This window comes from Uranotaenia lowii, unplaced genomic scaffold (assembly GCF_029784155.1).
Source record: "Uranotaenia lowii strain MFRU-FL unplaced genomic scaffold, ASM2978415v1 HiC_scaffold_84, whole genome shotgun sequence".
NCBI lineage: Eukaryota > Metazoa > Arthropoda > Insecta > Diptera > Culicidae > Uranotaenia > Uranotaenia lowii.
The window spans coordinates 67261-88726 of record NW_026598800.1 but is presented as its reverse complement, the minus strand read 5'-3'; the positions used below and the strand labels follow the sequence as shown (position 1 = coordinate 88726).

The following is a 21466-nucleotide window of genomic DNA, read 5'->3' as shown; positions in this document are numbered from 1 at the left end:
GTTGAAAATGAGCGGAAGGGTAATTTTAATTAGAAAAACTTTTCATCACATTTCATCTTTCTGTTCTAATTCTTTCTAATCTTCTATCTATCTATATCAATTCTTAAATATTATTTCCCAAAGAATATAAAATTTCACCAATAAAGTCGATAAAATAATTTCATAAAGTATATTTAGGGTGATTAACTCTTCATTTCTATGATACATTTTTTTTAAATAAAATAATGAAAATCATCATTTTTAAAATTCTGAGTGTTTAACTCAATGAAATGAAAACACGGAAAACAGTAATAAAGAATGATGAGGAGGTTTTGCGCTCACTGGAGAAGGACTTGAAATAAAGTACACTCTCGCGGGCTTTTCCCTGCTCATAAAAAAAAAAAAAAAAAAAAATAACAAAAATCCGTTTATGTATAAATATGATAGAATGATAAAAATTTGACCAATGTGCTATCTGTCCAATTGTTGTCATACTTTTACCGCATTTGTTATAATTTTGTCATTTTATTGTCAATTTTTTGTAATCATTTGGTCATATTTGCCAGATTTATGTTATAATTTTTTCTTATATTTATCATATTTGTCATATTTTTGGCAAATGGTTATCGGATTATTGTTATTTTTTTTGGTTAAATTGATGTCATATTTTTGTCATAGTTATGACATTTTTAGCATATTTGTCAGATTCTTGTCATAATTTTGTGTCAAATTTGTCAGATTGTTGTCAATTTATAGTCATATTTGTCAGATTTTTGACATACTATTGCCATATTTTTTCATGTTTTCATCACATTTATTATATTTTTGTCCTAATTTTGTCATGTTTTTTTTATCACATTTGTCATATTTATGACATGGTTTTGTCAGATTTTTGTCAAATTGTTGTAATATTTTTACCACATTTGATCCTTCTCCGAAAGTTTTTCGATGAAAAGAATAGTTCTCAAGATACTCGCCTATATAATTATCATGTTTTTTTATGAACGAAGAATGGGAATACTCATAAAACATAAAACGTTCATTCATATTTCAAAGGAGGATCTTTATTTGAAGTTTCTCGAAGTGAGGTAGAGCCTCATTTCGAAATTTAATTAATATCATTGAAACATTACGCAAATAACTTTCATAGTAGGTAGTCTTTGTCAATCTAGCAGCAGCTTATCTAGAACACCACACTGCACGATACTATCAATATTGTTGTTTACAGTTTTTGCACCTGAAAATTTACTACCCTGCTCCCGTTCATCGAGAAGCAAGTAGTGAATTGCGCCTTCGCCGAGAGAGGGAGGAAAAAAAACAACGCTCCAATCCAATCCAACCAACCAACGAAACAATGGAGATTTGTGGGAAAAAGTAACTGACCATGTTTTACCAATACCGCTACTGATACACTGCTCCAGTGAATGTAATAATGCCACAAATTCCTAGAATTTCAGTGCAAACTTAGCTTCGTCGGCACCAATCAGCAGCAAACCGTACGATTTAGTAGAAAAGTGACCGAAGAGTTGGAGTTTGCATTGTTGTTTTTCAGCTGCTAACTGTGCGCAAAATACCTTTCCTACTCCGAGCGCGTGATGGAATTGTACCAAACCAGATGATGGGGAGCTTCCATTGTTGTTGTTATTGTAAAACACCTGTTTGTGTCATGTTACGCCAGATCAAAACGGCAAAACAGACTTCTATGTACCTACATTCATAGCCAGTGAATGTTACGTTCTAAATTAGACAAAGCACAATTAGAAACAGATGCTTGTAAAATGACATTTGTGAGAAAAACTAAAATTTTAATATTTTTTTAACGACTTTTTTTTAGAAAATTTTGAAGAACGCTAACAATAGAACTTTCGATCGGAAGACTCAAAAAAACATTGGCCTGTTTGCTGAGTGGAAACCAAACAAGCTCATTAGATTAATCAAAATTGCAATACCTCAATGGGGCCTACGCCCAGTCCATTAGTCCATGGAGCAAACCACCTCACAACTGGGCTAGGTGCTGGCTGTCAGTTCAATTCAGTTGTTTACCACCCTCCGGCAGCAGTTCGAATGAATCGAGTAAACAAGTTCAACGACCTCTTCTCGGCTAAGCAATCGGGCGGGCTGCACTGACTGGGCCACCATACGGCAAGGTAGATATCTGCTTATGTACCTCGCGTAATGGGCCAAGATGGCTGAAATCGTGTTTTTCGGTGCCCCTTGGCCATCACATGACGACCAGCAGCAGCAGCAGCGGTCACTCTATGGCAGCTGCCGAGGTATTGGTTCGGTTTGGGCTAAACCTGATGGTTGTTTGCATTTCGATCTATTTTGTTAAGTATTTTCTCTTTCGAAGCGAACCTTAACGAACCTTGAGCCATAGACGTGCGGATGAGCTGTCATTAGACAACTTTGTTTTTCAAATTCCCGTCTAAGATTCTTGACAAAAAAAAAAACATTTCATTCCAATATGTGGGGTTACTCCATAGAAATTCCGTATTTTTTTTTATAGTTTCAGCAATGAAACATTCTTGACAAAACTCTTGCAAGAAGTCACAACCCCTTTGTCTGTGGGTCAATGTGTTGTGATGTCTTTCAACATCTCGCTGGAATTATCGACACACAACAGCACAGCACACAGCGATGTCCAGTTGAGCACAAGGTAAACAATTCATTTCTTCTGTTTACCTTTTTACCAGTAGTGGGTGAATGGTGTGGTGTGATGATTACGGTGCTGCTGGCTCGATGATGTGGATGCTGCTGTCGCTGCTTATTATCCGTCGTGAAGCTGGAGAAGCAGTTTGTCTCGTTTTTTTTTCCACTTCATCTCTTTCCAACACCTGTAGCTGAGATTATTATTTAACTCAGCTCAGGCAGGGGGAAACAGTTTGAGCACACACTGTAATTACAATACTTGTGTGATGCATGAATATCTTTCCACTATTTAGCGACGACAAACATAGACATGATTGAGATATTTTTCTAAGTAGGTACCGTAAACTGGTGGAACTTTGATCACTTTTTTCAAAGTTGCACTAGTTGACCCGGTGTACTTCGCTACACCTTTCAAAAATAAATGTAATTTATAAAAAATTTATTTAAATTTAGATTTTTTAGGAATTATATTATTTTATATGATTACTTAAATTATGTCGAAATTTATGTTTAACTCGTATAGATTCCCCACCCTTTTTCCCAAAGTGGGATGGTTACGAACTTCCATAAGAACATTATTCATATTTATTTCCTGAATTTTCGAGTTATTCCATATATTCGTACGCAAAAAATCTGAAGCATAAAGATTCTCATATTGGAATTTATTGCATGTTGTACTTAATGGAGAAAATTTTTTGAAAACCAGCCAATAACGTGAATCGGGACAGTTTTTTTTTAATATTTGTCCTAATGTTTAATAATTTCCTTATGAGCACTTTTTAATAACCATTTTTAACTTTGAAGCAGTTTGAGTTAATATGCTTTTTTTCACCAAAATCGTGTTTCGCCATATGCCAAACTTGTAGACATGAGCTATTACTATTTGAAGTGTTCCCAAACAGGATCTATTTTTTTAATTTTCTGGAAAAGAGAAAATTTGAACGTTCGAACTTGCTCTAGTGTACCTCAAATGAAAATTCTTTCGAAAAATGAATACCCTCACCATTTAACATTAAAAGCAGTTTATTAAACTGATACTTTTCATTTATGCACACGTCAGTCCTATCTATTTTAAATGAAAGGCTCTTGCTCAATTCATGTATCAGTTCATTTTAATCGGGTTTTTGTGCTTCTTAAAATTTATTTTTTTTATTTTATTTTCATTTTTCCCTTTCTATCTTCTTTTTTCATCTAAAAAAGTGCTAAGCTAAGAAAACGATTGTCAAAACAAAAAAAACGAGTTTGGTGCCTTGAAACTTAATTGTATGAGTCGTTTCAAATAAAAAATTATAAAAAAAAAATTGAATCAAAACTAACCTTCCAGGCGGAATGGATTGAAAAGTTCAATACTAGGTGGATTGTTTAGAACGTCAAACCTATTATCACTTCTCCACAAGTTAATATTTTACACTATATCGCATGGAGTTAGTCTATATATATAAAAATGAATGTTTGTCTGTCTGTCTGTTCCCTATAGACTCGGAAACTGCTGAACCAATCATTATGAAAATTGGTATATAAGGGTTCATGGGTAAGGTTGCCAGAGTTTTCCCAGTACATATGCGGGCCGGACAAACCGGGCCATTTTATATTAAAACCTGGCCAAATCCGGGCATTTAATTTCAAAAGTGACGATCATAAATCCGGGCAATATCTGGGCAAATTTTCTCAAAACCCAGGAATTACTCAACAAAAATTTAAAAAAAAATATTGAAAAAAAAATTGCTTGATCAAAACTCATTGACAGATTTTGATTTGCATTTAAGGCTTCCAAAAAACCTTTCATGATTATTTTTATGAAACTTGCTAAAAAATTCCGTTTTGGAGCCGTTCGTTGTTTTTTTTTTTTTGTTAGATTTGCCAAATAAAGTGAATAAATTCGGGCAAAATCCGGGCATTTTTCAATTAAATCCGGGCAGCCGGGCCAGGTCGGACTGTTCCCAAATTTTGTATTAAATCACAGGGCAAACCCAGTTAAAATCGGGGGATCTGGCAACCTTATTCATGGTCCGGAGATGGTTCCTAAAATGCTTTCAAACGGCTCCGATTTAAAGGAAGGGAGGCTCCCATACAAAATTAATAAAAATATGACATAATTCTAACAACTTTTAGAAACAACTGAAACGATCAACGTGAAACTTGGAGTGCAGCCGTTTTCAAAACTCGGATTGGTTTTCAAAATACTTTCAAACCCCTCCGAATCCCCTCCGAAAAAAAAAATTACATAACATTGACACAATTCGAACAATTTTCATAAACTACTGAACCGATCAACGTGGAATTGGATGTGTAGCCATTTTCCGGACCGGGAATGGTTTCTATAATGCTTTCAAACCCCTCCAAATCCAAAATTGGGGGTTCCCATACAAAATTAAAAAAAAAATTGACACAACTCGAGCAATTTTCGTAAACTAATAACCCAATCAACGTGAAATTTGATGTGTAGCCATTTTCCGGACCGGGAATGATTTCTTTAATACTTTAAACCCCCTTCAATTCCAAAGAAGGGAGGCTCCCTTACAAAATTAACAATAATTTGACACAATTCGAGCAATTATCGGAAACTACTGAACCGATCAACGTGAAATTTGGAGTGTAGCCTTTTTCGAGACCGGGAATGGTCATTTTCAAACCCCTCCTAATCCTCAAAATAGGAGCTCCCATACAAAATTACCAGAAATTTTACGCAATTCGAACAATTTTCGGAAACTTCTGAATCGATTAATGTGTAATTTTGTGTGTAGCCGTTTTTAGACCGAAAATGGTTTTTATTAAAGGTAGGTAGGAGGGGGCTCTCATAGAAAATTAAATAAAAAAAATTGACAAAATTTTACAATCCTCGAAGGATTATTGTTAAAAATTGATAAACGTAAGCGTTTTGACTTAATGAGACGATCTATTGAATTAACAAGCAAGTTTAAACCAAATTGGATGATATATTGTATTGATAGACGCTTCCCATTTTAATGAAAGAAGACCCTCATATTCAATAATTGCAACAAACATATTATTAACAAAAACAATTTCTTAGTGTTTTAGTGTTTAGTGTTATTGTATTGTACATCCCTCCTATCGATTCTGAAGAGTGTCTTTAAACCATCAAACTATAAAGTTATGTTTAGACTCAAAACAATCTAGAAGCTCAGATGCCATGAAAAGTAGTTCGCCTTAAATAATGTTGGAATTTAATTTAAAAGGAAGTATATTCAAATTATAATAATTTAAACGCACCTATTTTTTTCCATGGAAGGGGTACAAGAGCACACCGGGCCATCTAGTAATTTGTAAATTCCAAATGTGTTGCAAATTCGATACTGTAAAAATTAATTTTCTGTTCAGCTGTTTATATGGATTGGCAGAACTTTGATCTTAATGTAAAAAGTATTTTATTGAAAACGGCAAATGCATAAGCAACATTCGTTGTTACTGATTATTAACTATTGTATTTTTAAACAAAATCAACAAAAACATTTTGAAATATTTTGAAAAGGTTCCCTTTGGGCCCGAGGTAGACAAACCCCTGTTCCAGTTAGAGATGTGTTGGCTGCGATGGACCTTGGCTATATGTTCGAAATTTATCATTTTCTAAAAGCTATCGATCTTCGTCTGTAAAAACTTTTCTTTTCTATTCTCTTTTTTCCTACCATCAATGTTAAATAGATTAATCATTGTATGTACAAAACCCCGATCAAACTTGAAGGTCTAAGCCTTTTCAAAGAAAGAAATTACAAAAAAAATTCCGAGATATCAACAAAAGTAAAATTAGGGCTACGTCATACTTGTTGCTTGGAATGATTGGAGTTTTAAGATTTGCACCTGAAATATGGCAACTACCTTGGAACCTCAAGGAGACATCAACCTCAAGTTGACTGTGGTCCAATGTTTTTCAACAAGAAATATCTCTGCACATTAAGAGGACCTACGCCTTTGAGCGCTTTCTGGACGTAGTTCGCTGCATACTACTTCAAGACATTTTTCTGTTATGATAAGATATCGAACAATCCCTTAATGTTAGTAATCACTTTCTATATAGAAGTATTTTCCAAGTAGGATATAGGTTGCCAAATTCGGCAAACATAGAACGGCATAATTGTGTTTTACGGAGGAAGTATTGTAATTGTAAAAACAATTATTTCATAGTTGACGGTTCTCATTTCGACATAATTATCGCTCTTCTAGCCATAAGGATCGCAAGACCTAAGATATTGATTTATGAACATTCACTCCAAATAAAACTTTAGGTCTACAACTATAGGGTATCCCATTATATCTAAGCACGATTTAAAATGAACAATATAAACGCAATTTATCAGCAAACTTTTTTTCAGTTTTAAGTTCTCTTCAGTTTTCTTTTGTAGTGCATCAATAAACAATGTTATTTCAGTCAATCGTAGGCCAGTAATCCAATTTTTGATCAAAGACTGCTTATTAGCTTCAGCACAGACTGATTTGCGCTGATTTTGGCAACTTTTTTCCTGTATTTTGAGAAGTTTCCGATGAAGTCAGCAGGTTTCAGGTCTACTTCTTTTTTTCATCAACTGATTTTGCGAAATGTTGGGAATAGTACACCATTTGTGCACAATTTTTTGCGCTTTTCCGGGGAAATGCTTCTCATTTTCACCAAAAATTATTAAAAGTGAAGCTCATGATAACCTTTTTGTTTAATAATATACGAAGTAACGGTATTCGATAAAATTGTTCAGCAAAAAAATCCTTTTGAAAATTTATAAATTAACACAAGAACCATAGCAGCATCGGCTCACAGAAGAAACAAAAATAATATTGATTTTTTAGAATAAAATATTCAGTTTTCCAATACAAACCTAAAAGTTCAAATTTACTCATGTAAACGTTACTTAAAAATTCTGCAAAAAATTATGAATCAGTTTTGAACCAAAACAAAACCTTTTAGACCCCAGGGTTTGAAAAATTCATAAATGACCCCAAATTGGCTGAGTCTAATGGGACACTTTATACAGCTGCAGGTACGATTTGCAAAAAAAAACATGGGGAAAATTGTGCAAAACTGAAACTTCGGCTAAACTTCTCTGGTTTCGAGGACCTCATTACGTTCAATTGAAATCATATCCCTGCTTTGTTAACTAGCCCTCTTGACTTATAAGGGTATGATTGTTTGCAAATGATAGATTTTATTTTATTGACATAAACGTAAAAATTAGGTAAAGCTAAAATGTGCCATTAGCAATAATTTTAAACGATTGCAAACTTGCAATATTTTTTTAAATCTATTGAGTTCCCGCAGCTATGTTCATCCAAACATAGCGTCTCATTATTCAAAGATCTCAATCAAACGATTCGCTGGCCAGATCTTATCGGATGGGGACAAGACATGAAAGAAACGCTTTTGCGAAGCGCCTTTTTTTTCATTCATTGCTGAGCTGGTGCTTCTCCACTGCCTTGAACCGAAACGCCGCCCGCCTGGAAGACCACCATCACACACATCACACATATCCGATAAGGCACCTACAACAGCCAGCTGAACGAGCTGTAAAATGAAAGAAATAATTCAATTGAAGTCGGTATGGAAATTCCGGCTTCATCATCATCATACTCTTTTCCACTAAACGCGGTGCCGCGCAGACAACAAGAGTTGAATCGGCTGAACAACAGTAATCTCGCAATGTACAGTAGCCAAGTTTGAAACAACGAGGCGAAAAAAAACGTCTTCTCCGTTAGCCTGAATCGGCTTACGAACAACGGTGATGTGCGCTTTACGATTGCTGCTGCTGCTGCTTCGTTTGTTTTCGACTCAATACACAACAGCTGTTTGCGTGTGTATGCGATTATGTTGGTTTAAGCGAGAAAAAAAAACTCGAAAACAGCAACTCTCAGGTGATAAACATAGGCCTTTGCAGCAGCTACAATACTTGGTTCCTACCTAGTAAAGCCATAGAGAGAAAATAGAAAATATGGGTGGTGAGTAACTGTGTCTCGATTAAATAGTGCTATAAGGTGCCGCTTCACAGCGGAGTTACTCATTGTACGTACCTAGTTTAGCAGTACGCGCGGTTCTATTGTTTCGCATTCGCGGGGAGAGCCTCTTGTCTTGGTCTCTTCCCCATGCCCTCGTGGTCTCAAAACAACGCGTTTCGTCCCAGAAATACACATTCACCGCTAGGTAGCTATAGCTAGCTATCCGAGCTGCTGCTGCTGATTGTTCCAGAGACACACAATCCAGCGAACACCCAGTAAAGATCGCGATTATTGTTGTTTTTTTTTTTTTGTTTCAGCGATACTAGAAAGAGGTGGTTCATTGTTTGATAATATGTAGGGGCTTTGTTTAGTGGCGGCGAGCTTTCATTCATAACTTGGGCACGCGTTTGTCGAAAAATTCAATTAGTCATACGTGGCCCCCCTGTCGGTCATTTTTCGGCACCCGGGATTGTGGTTTTGGTTACTATGCGGATGGTTTAGTAGATAAGAGCAATTATGTTTCCAGGAGTTAAATGTGGTCAACATAGGAAATATGTAGTAGGTTAGAACATGCAGAGCTAGTTAAATCTTTATATTACGTCATTACTTAAAAAAAAATCTCGAAATGCTGTAATATTGTAATTTAAATGTATATCTCTATTTATCAAAATACTGGTTAAAACTATTAAATTTGTTTTGCTAGGAACGCATAACATTAAAATTAGATTTGGCATCTTGCCATTATGGGAAAAAGGCCATGGCGTGGTATGCTGCTACAAGGTAACCAGCAAATCGGAAAACCGGGATAACCGGGAACAAACGGGAATTCAAAATAGCACCGAGAAAACCGGGAAATATTCGGAAAACTGAAATCAAAATTTTGTAAAACTGTCAACCAAACAAATTTTTTTCTTTCTCAATATGCTTACATAGTAAATAGGAAAGTTCATTTTTTTAAGCTTTAAGTAGGTAGGTACAAATTTGTCAATTTTATTCTGTTATTATTAAACAAGAGATCGAGTTTCAAGCTTTCGTGCCCCAATTGAGCTTTTCCTTCAAATGTTAGGAATAAGAGTCCGAATTTAGAAATCGTGTTTCAAATAATTTATTTCTCGCGTGAGCTTTCATAACGTCGTATGGAACAAAATGTAAACCAGTTTTAATACGAAAAAATGCAAAAACTAACATAAACTAGTCGCAACTTCTTTCCATTTAAAATATTGGTAGTCTGGACAGCATATACTATATGTGGAACACAAATTTTAAGATGTTTCATACGACGTAATGCAGCTCACACGAGATTTAAAAACAGATTAAAAGATTCAAAAATAATATTCATATGTGATTTGTCGACTTTTAATGGATTTAGTGAGATACTTTTTCGGATAGTAGTCTAACAAAAGAAAACTTTTTATTCATGATTCTAAAGATCAGTCAAGGACCGAAACGATGTAATCATAAATAAAAAATCGGTTTTGCTCTTTAATAGATTGTTTGCCGAAAAAAGTATCACACGGAATTAATATTCAAAATTTAGATAAGAATTTCAGAATCTGAATTTATTTTCGATATGAATTTAAAATGCAGGTAGATAATTCAAATTAAGAGATCCTATTTTTTGGGATTTTAAACCGTTTGGTTTATTCATCCACATTACCTTAAGAGATCGCATTAAAATTTGAATTATTTATAAAGAAGTCGAACTCAAAATGCAGATGAAGAATTTATATTCAAAATTCAGGTTTAAGAGTAAGATTTATTATTCAGAAATCCAACTGAAATTTATAAATTATTGTTAATTTATTGATTAAGATTGAAATGCAATTTTCGAACAAATATACAGCTTCTAAATCAGTAACTGTTATTAGAATTTCTGTAGAAATGATAAACTTTTGGAAAACAAATCAATTTGTGCAAATAAAATTATCCTAAATTTTTAAGTAGGAAACTTAGAATAGAAATCAAAAATTTAATTACTATTTTCAAATTGCACAGGTGAACAGCACTTTAGAATCTTATATTTATAATGCTTATTTTTTAAACTTTTAGGTCCTGAATTCAAAATTTCTCAATAACTTCTATTTTAAGTAATATGTCGTTTGAAAGCTCTAAACCTCATCAGTTCTGAGTAAAATCAACATTGATAATTGATGAGCTAATATGAGGCCCCCAGGGCCAAAGAGGTATAAGTGCAAAAATGATCGATTTGGAGTTCATAACCGCCAATATCTTCTTCATATTTTAAACTATATTTTGTGATTTTTTTAGATTTTAACAATTTTATTTACATATTTTAACGTTCTAAAGAAAAGTACTTTTTTTTAATGAACGGAAAATACCCAACACCACAACTTAAAAGCAAAATTAGCTTTTATCAGGGTGAACAGCAAACCGAGAAAACTAGTAAAAAACGGGAATTGAAAATGGCACCGGGAAAATCAGAAAACATCTTGAATTTCGAATCAAAACCGAGATTTTTCTCTATTTTTCTAATGGAAGAACTTATTGAGTCCTGAAGTTCATTCATTTCATCATGATGAATTTTTTTTCAGAATTTTTTAACATAGTCGTTTCTTTCAGGATGGAAAACAATTCGAGAATCGCGAGAGAAAATTGGAATTTTAATTTCATAAGTATAATGCGGGAACAAGTTGTGAATTTCTTAAAAATCGAGATTTTTTAGCTCAGCGCATACACTTCAGGGCTCTGAGCTGTTCCAGTTCCTGTTCAAAAATATTTTAAATTTATGTGTTTTAAATTAACGAAACGTCGTAGAAAAATGTCTCAAGCATAAACTATTTTTAAGCTCAAGGATGTTGTTCAATATTTAAAAAATCATTAACTTTTGATTACTGCGAAGCTTGGATAGGTACGTTAGGTTTTGGTAAATAATTTTATGGAGGTGATTGATAGAATATTTTTGATGGATATTTTGTACCATAGTAAACTTTCCCCACTAATCTCTGGACAAAACCTTACATATAGATGAAGAAATATGCCTTTTTTTTATTTTGTTTTATTTCATAAGTTGAAATTAGAAATTTTTTTGACTTAATTCACATTTCGAAAACTTTGATGTTCGAAACTTCATCAGGAGCTCTTTTTTTTTTAAAAAAAAAGAAGCTTGTACTGAATCGAAACTTGCAAAAATGTGCAGCCTACATATTAAAAATCATAATGGGAAGACAATTTCGAAGAGTCCGACCAAAAAATAGAATAAATTCGTTTGAATAAATAAAGATGAATTGTTGTTAATAGAACGAAAAAAGATTGATATGAATTTGGTATTCAGTCAGTCCTTACTCACCTGTAAATGAACCAATTTTCTTTACAAGTATAATGTTCCGAAGATCTTATTATCAAATGTTATTTTTAAATAATTTTAAACATGAGAATTTTATAACGTTACTCTACTTGTTTTTGAATGTTTTTAATTGCGTTCACCGTACCTTCATAAAAAATCGCAGTATTCAGTAGGTACACGATTTGACTATAACCATAAGCAAATATAAAAAATGCGGGAAATAAAAAATTAAAATAGACTTGTCGCCATGTTATTTGGTTAATTGTAAGATATGGTTAAAGAAGATATCAAGTTTTAAAATTATTATCCAGTATCCATTCTACGTTTTTACTAATTACCACATTCCTTATAAGATAAAAAATGTTGAACACCGCACATCATAAGTGATTGAATAACGGAATCGTTTTTTAAATTTCGGAGTTTTATAGATTAAAAATTTATCCCCCAAATCTGAATTTAAAACGCAAATTGCACCTAAGAATAATTTCAAAAATTTGGATAAAGATTTCATATGATAAATTTAAATAGAAATATACATTTTTAAGGTCGCACTGAAAATTTATTCTCAGAATTTAGCTAAACAGCCAAATTCAAAATCCCGCACTGAACAGCAAGGTTGCAAAATAATCCTGTGTTTTTGAAAAAAAAAATCTGACTTTCTTTGATTTTATCCAAAAATTGTCTGAAGGTTTTCAGTGATGCTATTTTCTATAAATTTATTGGAAATTCATGATAAATTGGGTCTTTTTTACATTTTAGTTGCCAATTAACATTATCAATCTTATATTATACTAGCTGATCCCATACGAACTCCGTTTCGCTTTCAAAGTCAATTGGCAAGCATTTTCCAGATGCACTTCTGAATTCATTGTCAAGTAATAATTGCAAAAATATTGGACGATCACTTCGACTATCGTCTGCTACTAAATTTGAAATCAGAAATCAATTGACCGTGCCAAAAAACCACGTGTATAAATTTCGAATAAATCATTGCATAACAACGCAATTATTGCCAAAAATTTAAACCCCTTTTGGTGGCTTCTTTTACAATCTTTGATATCTGAAATCGATTGCCTTTCCCTAAAAACTCCCGTGTGCAAATTTTCAAAGCAATCCATTCTATAATAACGTCAATATTTCTAAAAACAATGAAAAATTATTTTATATGGACGACCCCTTTCGTCGACCCCTGGCAAAACATTTGACATCTGAAATCGATTGCCCATCCCTGAAAATTATCGTGTGCAAATTTTTATCCCAATACGATGTATAATAACGACGGTATGAAAAATTATTGAATGGTTTATATGGACGATCCCCTTTGCCGGCCCCTTACACTGAATTTAAAACCTGAAATCCATTGCTCATCTCTTATAACTCTCGTGTTCCAAATTTCGTCTGAATCCGATGCATAATAACGACAATATCGCATCAACAGTGAATAGTTAACATGGACGACCCCTTTGGCCGACCCCTGATTTTAGTTTAGATAAGTGAAATCAGTTGTTTGTCCTTAATAACTCCTATGTGCAAATTTTCATCCCAATCCGATGTATAAAAACGTCGATATCACTAAGATACTGAAAATTTAATATGGACGACCCCTTTTGCCGATCCCTTACACTAAATTTGAAACCTCAAATCGATTGCACGTCACTCAAAACTACCGTATACCAATTTTCATCTGAATGCGATGCATAATAACGACAATATCGCAAAAATAGCGAACAGTTAATATAGACGACCCCTTTGGCTGACCCCTTACACAAAATTTGACACCTGAAATCGATTGCTTGTCTTTAAAAACACTCATGTGGAAATTTTCATCACAATCTGACGAAAAGTAACGTCAAAATCGCGAAAACAATATTTGTCTTCTATGGACGACCCCCTTTAGAAGGGGTCATCCGAAAATCTAAAAACATTTTTCATCCTTCCTGGTCCTAATGAGCATCCATGCCAAATTTCAGCTCTCTAACTCTTAAGACGGCTGAGTCTATAGAGGACAAACAAACAAACAAACAAACAAACATACAGAAATTGCTTTTTATATATACATATAGATTGGAAAAAAAAAATTATAATTTTGAAAATCCATTCAAATTTCTAAAATTCTATGAAATCTGTGGATATTTGAAAATTCTGTGACACAGATTTTGTGATGAAAATTCTCTCAAGCAACCTTGACACTCAGGTTCTTGAACCGTATTTATTTATAGAATAAGATTCAGCGGAATTTGAAGCAAGAGCTCAATATTAAAATTCATAATGAGAGATATAAAAGTATCACACGGCATCATATCCAAACCATGTTAACTATAAAGATTTCTCCTTATAAAAAGCGAAGTTGGTGTGAAAGACTGAAAAGAAGGAAACAATTTTTTACGAGATTTCACAGGATAAAGTTAAGGATAAAGTGTGATAACTAGAATTATTTGCTTATCCTTTTTTATTTCATTCTGCAAATACTGCAAGTTTTTGTAGAAATCCCAACGAATATCATTGTTATCTGAACTTTTTTTTTCAACTTTAAAATTCAATTATGGCGAGGTGGGCCACACTGGTCCGAGTCGAAAAAAGAAAACAAGAAAAAATCAATTACTGAAAATTTACGTTCAACTTTTATAAAAATGGCTGCTTTTTTGGTCATAAAACATGATAAAAAAATTAATGTATTTTAATACTGGAAAAATCATTAAATCTTAATCGGGAAAATCGGGGAGAAAAACAGGAATTTAAAAATGGAAACCTGCTGGCCACCCTGTAAATGGCAAAGCTATCTCTTGAAGACATTTCTTCTTGTCAACGTGACCATACATGGTTGCTCCAGCAATGAAAACTTTTGTTTTCTTTCAACAGCCACATTTACTGTTGTAAAATATATAACTTGGCTTGCCAAACCATCAAATTGTGAGCAAATTTATCCGCGAAAAGAAATTTGAACCTATCTGGACCATTCTTTTTAAGGTTAGCAAGGTAAAATTTCTGCCCCGGAATTTGTCGATCTCGGGAGTTTGAAAGCCTTGGCGATCATTCCTCCTGACCGCATAGGATTTGCAACGTGGTTGTGCAGAATTATTTTTTCTCTTTCGCGTTTCATCTTGGATAACTTTTCAATGGGTTTACCAATCCTGCCTCAAATTTCACCACTAGATAAACAAACCTTACAGATCATTAGTTTCTCTTGTAGTCGTACTGTCATTAGTAGTCTAGCACGTAATTCTAGCGCTGCAGTAAATAAAATAAAACGACCCGATACTAAGTGGTACAAGCCTTAAACTGACCTTTAACTTGAGCTTATTCAGAAAACTAGCTATCACATAAAACCTTAATAGGTATTTTGACACCATTTGTTCAAGCTTAACTGCGAAATCCACTTTTTTAACTCTTTAATCTCTTAAGATTATCACAGATGCATCCCTCTGAAATATAAAGTTATTTTTTATATTTTTAGTATTATATGGAGGAAACACATCTTACCTGACAGCAAACTTGTGGGATTCGAACTCAAAAGTTTTTCTTGCCGTTACCGGGAATCGAACCCAGTGCGTCTTGGTTACCAGACTCGCGCCAAACCTATCAGTTAGACCACCTCTGGCGCTACTTTTCTGCTCTTAAGGCTATAATCATTTAGTATCCGGGCACTTTATTTCGGTGATATCTACGTTAATAGAGCTCTGATATGCAAAACTTTAGTAGCGTTGTGTTGGTTATGAAAATGACTATCTTGCCTATTTTTGATCGATTTTTAAGCTTACGTGTGTTTGAGATATTTACGACGCAAAAAGACATGATAAAAATAATTTTGGACAAATTTGCTCCTTTTACGCATTTTGCGCCTCGAAAATTCTTCATTGTTGACTTGAAAGCTCATGAACTGTTGATTTTTTCTGATTTTTTTTCGGATCAAATGGTTAATGAGTATAAGGAGCCACTCTAGCATGCTCACGAAGTTCAAACCAAGCATCTTAGTGGAACCCTTGATCTTAAATATGGTAAAAAGTCTATGGTTATTGGGGATAACTGAATGCAGACTCCTTAAATAATGCAAAAAATCCATTTCCGGCAGGCAAAAATTGTTGCCTGACTAGTAGACACCAGAGTAAATAACTAATAATGATCAGTTCCAAAGATTGTAATCTGTGCATCCGGTTTTACGCAATATGACAAATGTGTTCTGATGGTCAACAAAATTTATGTTAAAACCGGATTTAAGAGATCAAATTTATCGAGATGCCTACTCATGAAAAGGTTCCAACACGATTCCAATTGCTTTTTCCAGGTGAGTTTGTGTAAAATAGCATGATTTTGCAAAGGTTTTGCTTCTGTGGTAAAAAAAAATAAATCAATACATGACTAAAAAAAGTGTGCAAAGATGAAAAAGAGATTTTATGTAAAAGTTAGAGTATTTTTTAAAATCATCGATAAATATATATTTTTTATATTTTTACATTAAATGTCATATTAACATCTTCATTTCCTCCATAGAAAGTTTTTCGATCAAATGAATAGTTTTTAAAATAAACACGTTTGTATCTGCCCGGATACTAAATGATCATAGCTTTACTTTTATGTACATAAATCAATTTCTCTACTTGGGTATTATAATCTAGACTTGTTTTCAAACGTTTTCTTTGAATACCATAAAGCGATACGAGTTACAATAAAAACAAGTTTAAGGGTAGAAGAGAGGTATGTCCAATAAATGATGTAAAATTTCCTACTATCAATGAGGAATCCATTTTGAAATATTATCATAAAACAAAAGCAAAAGTTATGTAACATCGATAAGCTCAACATTGTCACCAATCGAAAAAGATTGATCTATTACGTGAGTATCGTAAGTGCTCACAGGTGTCACATTTAGAACGAAAGTCGTTCAGATGTAACAAACCGCGCGAGTGCGATAAAGCCGCAGCCGCTTATCTTGCACTTTATGCGGCGTATTTATGAAGATATCTACTAGCTGAAACACGAAACGTAGAATCGCACAAGCCGCATTTCTCCTCTATTGGCGCTGACGATGATGGTGTTGCTGCAGTAACGAAGTGCTTCGAATATATGTAGTAGGTAACACATGGGATTAATATGGGGTCTTATCAGCGGTCCTCCTCGTAGTAGCAGCAGCACTAGTAGCAAAATAAATTACGTTCCTAGAAGAGCCCATCCTAGCCACTTGCTGCAAAGCAATGCAATGCTATGCCAATGCAATGTAAAGTGTGGAGTAGTAGACTAGTCGTAAAAAACTGTGACAGACGGACAGATAGCAGGACGCGTTGTTTTACGATGCGCAATATTTAAAATAGTTTCACGTGCCGTCAAGTGCCGGTACAGTGGGGCATCGAATATCGGTCACCGAATGAAACATGATTCTTTCGTTTTGCAGATGGTTGCGATCTGACACGACACTATCAGAAGAGCGAAGGATTTTTGTTTAAATTTCCAATTAATCTGTATTACATAAACACGACTTACATCAAAACCAATCATTAATGTTTTCTTTCTTTTTTCTATTTGCAGGTAATTTGATTGTACCTTGATCGTCGTAAGTACATGCATTCTACTTCCCTCTGTTGTACAAACATCGGAAAATTAATTTCTAATAATTTATCAACCCTGTGGAATATGGATTGTTTCCTGTCATACTCATCTTACCGCATTTGAATTACCTTTTTTTTATTCGTTTATTTATATCCGGTTAATTGTTAGGTTTCGGGGAATGATTCGCATTTGTACAAAGTGATTGCTCTATGCCCATATTCGCCAGCATACAACCTACATTGTACAAAAAAACTTGTCACGGTGTTGTGTCGACTACAAAATACATATTACGCAGTACTAAGCCAAAGTGAGGTGTTTGTGTGTGAGTGTGCTACCAAAAAAGGCATAAATAATCGTATGTGTGTCTGTACAGAGTAAAAACACTAAATATAGGACGATTCAAACCTCCCCCCTGCAAACGGTTAGAGGACTCTGGAGTGCCAGGAAGACAATGTCCTACACCATAAAAAAACACGAAGCATGAGGTGCGTCTTTACACAACATTTTTCTCACCTGGTAACGCTTACTTTCCTTTCTTTAGCAATCGATTGACTATCTTTCTTCATCATAAACTTATCTTATGGGTTTTTTTAATCGTTTGGTTCAATCAACGAATCTTTTGTAGGGGTTTCACTAATATTGGGTTCTTTTCCATGTTTTCTTCCTTTGACTAATCTTTTTAAAATTAGTTCTTGTCATTCGAGAAGTTTAAATTATGTTTAGCTTGACTAAAATTAAAATCTCATTCGAACTTACCATATTTTGAGCTTTCTCCTATCTATCACCTAGTATTATAAAGAAATATCTGACTTAAAATTAAGTTATACGAGAATGGTATAGGTAGAATCGTTTATTTTATACAATCAATCATTTCTAAAAAAATTATGAAAATTTCATACATAAAATCAAGAAAACTAATAAGTAAAATTACAAACGAAGAACTAAGTACTGAAAAATGTTAAGCGCTTCAGGTTCCAAAACCAATGATTTAACATAAGGTTGCCAGATTTTTTTTCAGCACGTATCCGGGCCGGACAAAATCGGGCTGTTTTATCTCACAAAGTCCGAGCATGATTTCATAATTGACAATCACTAAAAATATAAAACTAGCATTTCTGAATTTTTGACAAAGTTCTATCGATGGGATAAAAAGTTGAACCGAAACCGAATCCGATTTTATAATATTTTGGAAACATTCTTGAAAACAATATCTTTTTCATCCTGAAATCAGTCAAATAATCACAATAATGTTTTGAATTTTTGAATAAATAGATATACTGGATAAAATATGATTTTCATATGGACACATTCGTCCAAAATCCTTAATCTCCTGTTATTCCTGTGAAAACAAAGGATTGATGTATTAGAACAATTTGTAAACGAATAAATTACCCACAATTTGATACACGTCGCTTCCTCCTGATTGAACAACAACAAAGAAAGTTATGCCTCTTTGAAGTTGGGACGTGAATTCACTCAGTTTAAACAAAACAAAGTCGTGAACGGAATTCACGTCACGAAACCTCTACAATGAACCTAAAATCACACTTTAAAACACTAGAAAATTCACTTAAAAGTGACTACTCAGTGAATTTCCTCATTTCAAGTACATTTGTACTTGCCTCTCACTAAAGTTTTAAGTGATCGAATCTATGCTCACTTAATCATCATTTGAGTTTTAAGTGACCGGTACTAAATGTCTTCGAAGCTCACTTGATGTTTACTTTACCGGTCACTTAAGCCAATATTCACTTGCCCGTCACTTGAAATTCCAGTGAATTTTTACATAGCGAATGTCAAAAATGTCGGGATCGATTGTTTTATTGTTGTTTGGGAAAAAAATAATAGAAATTTGTTTGAGTTTGTAGGTAAAGAATTAGAGTAATTTATCTATCTGTTTAAAAACAATTTTTTCCATAGGTCGACAAAAACATCGTGTGAATCGGATAACACGTCGTAGCGATCTATTGTCTCGTTAAAGTGAGGAATTGAATATTTTTTTCAAGCAGAAACTTCTAAAGTTGATTCATGTTTGATAATCCGAAATTTCACCTAAAAACCACTAAAACTGAAAGATATTAACGACCTGAGCAAACATTTGAAATTAACTTTGTCACTCAATTGAAATTCACTTGATCGGTCACTTGAGTGATTTTGACTTGACGGTCACTTAAATTTCATATGGGTTTACATATGGGCGAAATTCACTCCAGATGTCACTTACCTTTTAAGTGAAAATTGTTTTCATTGTAGGTTTTCTGAATCATTCTTTACAGTAAGGTTGCCGAATTGCCCGGTTTTATCTGGGTTTACTCGGATATTTTGAAATATCCGGAAAGATATTGAAAAAAAATTGGAAAATTCCGATCCGGCCCGGTTGCTCGAATTTGATTGAAAAAAGACCGGATTTTGCCCGGATTTATTCACTTTATTTTTCCAATGAAATTAATTTTTTTTTTATTTATGCGTCAAAAATGAATTTTTATGAGCAAGTTTAATAAAAATAATCATTAAAGGTTTTTTTGAAAGCCTAAAAAACGTTTAAAAATCTGCTGTAGAGTTAATTTTTTCAAGTTTTGTTTTTCTTGATTTTAGTTGAGTTATTTCTGGGTTTTGACCAAATTTGCCTGGATATTACCCGGATCTTTGATTGTCAATTTTGAAATCAAATGCTGGGAGTTTGCCAGGTTTTGAGCCATATTGAGGAATCAAACGTTAAAATTACTACTGTTTCTCACAATCTACACGCAGAAAAAAAAAATTAGTTTCAAAGCAAAGTGCCGTAAAACAAAGAATTTTTTTCCTTGGACTTTGGGACAAATTGAAATTAACTAGATTCAAATAAATTTTTCTTTGCTTCGAAGAAATGTTTTCCTTTGAATCAAAAATGTTTTTTTTCAAAATCTAAAATTCTTTGATTCAAAATCTCAAATCCCTTGAATCTATAGCAATTTCGTTTGATGCCATAAAATTTTAAACTATTTTTCTTCGATCTAATTATTTTCTTTCGTTTCTACAAAAATCTAGTCCCACCAATAGTTTCTTTCGAAAAAGAATAATACATTTATTTTTCGAAAATTTTTTATAAATCTTTTGCCAGTGCTTTTTCTTCCTGGTCCAGATTTTGGGAAGTCTGTCTGGGAGAGTAAGATAGCAAAACTTTAAGTAAACAAGAAATTCCGCAGCTTCCAACTTGATACCTTTCTTGGTACCAATCGTCGTCGGCTGAATCGTTGACCTAAAAAAAAATTTAAACTTTTTTAATTCAGATCAGATAAATTCAAAACAAACTCACCAAAAATCCTCCGCGCTATTGAGCCGGCACAATGTTATCTATTATGGGATGTATTAAAGAAGATTTAATCAAAATCAAAGAATTTGTTCATTGATTTTGGTACAAATAACTGTCTTTTGATTTTAGGTATAGATTTTTTTTACATTAACTTGAAATATTTTTTTTCGTTTCGATATAAAAATGTTTGAATCGAAGAAATAAGATTTAGATTCAAAGAACGTTGGCACCTTGATTCAAAAATGTATTTCTTTTGATTCAATGCACTAGTTTTCTCTGCTTTTGAAATTGTTTTTACCATTAATTTAGATTTTTTAAACTATGATTCTTAAAAAAAATCACCCAAATTATGTTGGATTGGTAAAAAATCGACCGTCTGGAACCAAAACAGCTTTCAGCTCATATATCCGTTAAACATTTTTACAAAACATAATTTTTTTTTTATATGAATTCACTCATTCGCGCTGTTATAACTCAGCTGGATCTCTACCGATTTTTTTATAAAATTTAATGTTTCAGAATCGTCTGATCATCTTCAAAGAAAATCTTCAATCTTTTTGTTAAAATATGTGTAAATAACAAAAATCTTTTCTTTTCAACACAATGAAGCAGCAGTTTTTATCGGCTTCAAAACGTTTTATGTAAACTGCGAATTATCAATCCATGTATGTGTAATAAATTATTTGGTAAAAGTTGTCAAAAATTTAATATTCAAAAATATATAAAATATGCTTATTTTTTTTTCTTTTTTTTCCTGGGTTTTTAGC

At 33.3% G+C, this 21466-nt stretch overlaps 1 protein-coding gene across 1 annotated transcript in view; it reads left to right on the top strand.

Annotated features, from left to right (window-relative positions):
* The first annotated feature begins 1932 nt into the window (after positions 1-1932).
* LOC129760922 (protein split ends-like) overlaps positions 1933-21466 on the top strand; it is an 84458-nt gene continuing 64924 nt past the window's right edge. The window contains exons 1-2 of the mRNA XM_055758604.1: positions 1933-1999; positions 2086-2263. Of these exons, the coding sequence (XP_055614579.1) occupies positions 1933-1999; positions 2086-2263 (245 nt within the window). The remainder of the gene's footprint in view (positions 2000-2085; positions 2264-21466) is intronic.